The following is a 1,648-nucleotide window of genomic DNA, read 5'->3' as shown; positions in this document are numbered from 1 at the left end:
TGTATGGGGTGTTACCGGTGATCGGCAGGAGGACGCCGTCGGTGACGTCGGATTTACCGTTCTCTGCTGTTTTCTTTTTAAATGTTCTATTTATCTGTATGTATTACTCACGCTTCCTACCAAGCCCCTTGTTTACTCCTCTTCGTGTGGTGTTAGGCATTAGCGGAGTATCACTCTCAGGGACGCACCCCGTTTCCAAACGGGGGCTGAAGGGGCCTTCTTGGTGACTCCTTCTGAATAACGCAATTGCACTTCTTTTTTTTTTTTTTTTTTTCAGGAAAACTCCTCCTTTTAATGAGTTTGTGTCCCTTGGCAGAAGAAGAGCAGCAAAAGGGCCTGGCAGAGGCCCTCCAAAGGGATTTCCCTGTGCCCCCCAAAGGGAAGGCCATGCCCTGTCCTACAAAACACCGCTGCTCATTTTTCCTGATTTTTCCTGATTTTTTTATTGTTTCTGCTGGCAGCTGCAGCTGACCAGTGCTGGTGGGGGACAGTGCTGCTGAAACACCTTCCCAACTAGCTGACTTCTGAAAACACCCTCACCGTTATATGTTTAGTACTCGGCTCTGATCGTTAATGAGGCCGGTGTTGAAAATGGGTAATTTCTGGTGATCATGGCTTTTCCTCCCCAAAATGTAGTGGGTAACTGGGAGGGTTATTATAAATCAGAAACAGGTCTAGGGAAAGGCACCCGCTGTGGCTCCTCTGCTTGGTGTGTTTGGGGCACAGCAGTGTCCCCTCACGTTGCCCACACTGGGGGGCTTCATGGGTGGCACCAGTGGAGAAGAAATTTGGGGAAATCCCTGCAGCTGCTGCATGGTAAAGGGGAAATCTCTGGAGAAAAAAAAAAAAAAAAAGAAGCAAGATTTTTTTAAAGTAACAGGTATCTGCTGTGTGTGGTTTTCTTTGGAGGCACCAGGCGGGATGGAGCCATGCTCCGCACAAGGAGCTGGCGTGGAGCTGGTGGGATGGGAGCTCCACTTCCACAGCGGCAATGCTTCTGCATCCTTCTGCTCCACGGGTGTCAGCTGGCAGGAGCCTCCAAGGGGGAAAACCAAACCAGCGTGGCTGTGTGTTCCTGCTGCTGTCGGGTACCAGGGAGGGGGGGCCTGGGCCTTTCATCCCTCGCTGGGAGAGGAGAACACTTACCGTCAGAGCATTTTGGCTGCAGAACCACGGGTGTCTGCAGGAAGGTTTGGCAGCCAGGCAAGCCGTCAGTGCTGCTTTGAGCTCACTTGGAGTGAAAATAAAAAGCATCCGGTGCAAAAAGAACGAGCAAGTTTGGGGTTGGCCCCTACGCTCCCAATATCTCTTTTCAAAACACACAGGCTTGGGGGCTTTGGAGGTCTGTGACTTCTCCTGGGGCTTTGGAGGTCTGGGACTTTGGAGGTCCATGGCTTCTGCTGGGATTTTGGAGGTCTGGGATTTTGAAGGTCCATGACTTCTCGGATTCTGGAGGTCTGGGATTTTGGAGGTCTGGGACTTCGGAGGTCCATGATTTCTCCTGGGGGGGTACCTGTAAGTTATTCTCAGTGCAGAAGGACGCAAAGGCAGCCGGGCCGGGCCAGGCAGCACCGGCACCCCTCCCGCCACCGCATCGCTCCGCAGCCCTCCCGGTTTTCCAGGGATGCGGGAAAAAATGGGGGAAGCG

At 52.6% G+C, this 1,648-nt stretch overlaps 1 protein-coding gene across 1 annotated transcript in view; it reads left to right on the top strand.

The window, feature by feature from the left end:
• The first annotated feature begins 921 nt into the window (after positions 1-921).
• The window catches only part of ASTN1 (astrotactin 1), a 55,677-nt gene continuing 54,950 nt past the window's right edge, over positions 922-1,648 (top strand). Inside the window, exon 1 of the mRNA XM_019471142.1 lies at positions 922-1,088. Within this exon, the coding sequence (XP_019326687.1) occupies positions 922-1,088 (167 nt within the window). The remainder of the gene's footprint in view (positions 1,089-1,648) is intronic.

Source organism: Aptenodytes forsteri, unplaced genomic scaffold (genome assembly GCF_000699145.1).
Source record: "Aptenodytes forsteri isolate BGI_AS27 unplaced genomic scaffold, ASM69914v1 Scaffold289, whole genome shotgun sequence".
In the NCBI taxonomy this organism is placed as follows: Eukaryota; Metazoa; Chordata; class Aves; order Sphenisciformes; family Spheniscidae; genus Aptenodytes; species Aptenodytes forsteri.
This window is presented reverse-complemented; position numbering and strand designations above follow the sequence as displayed.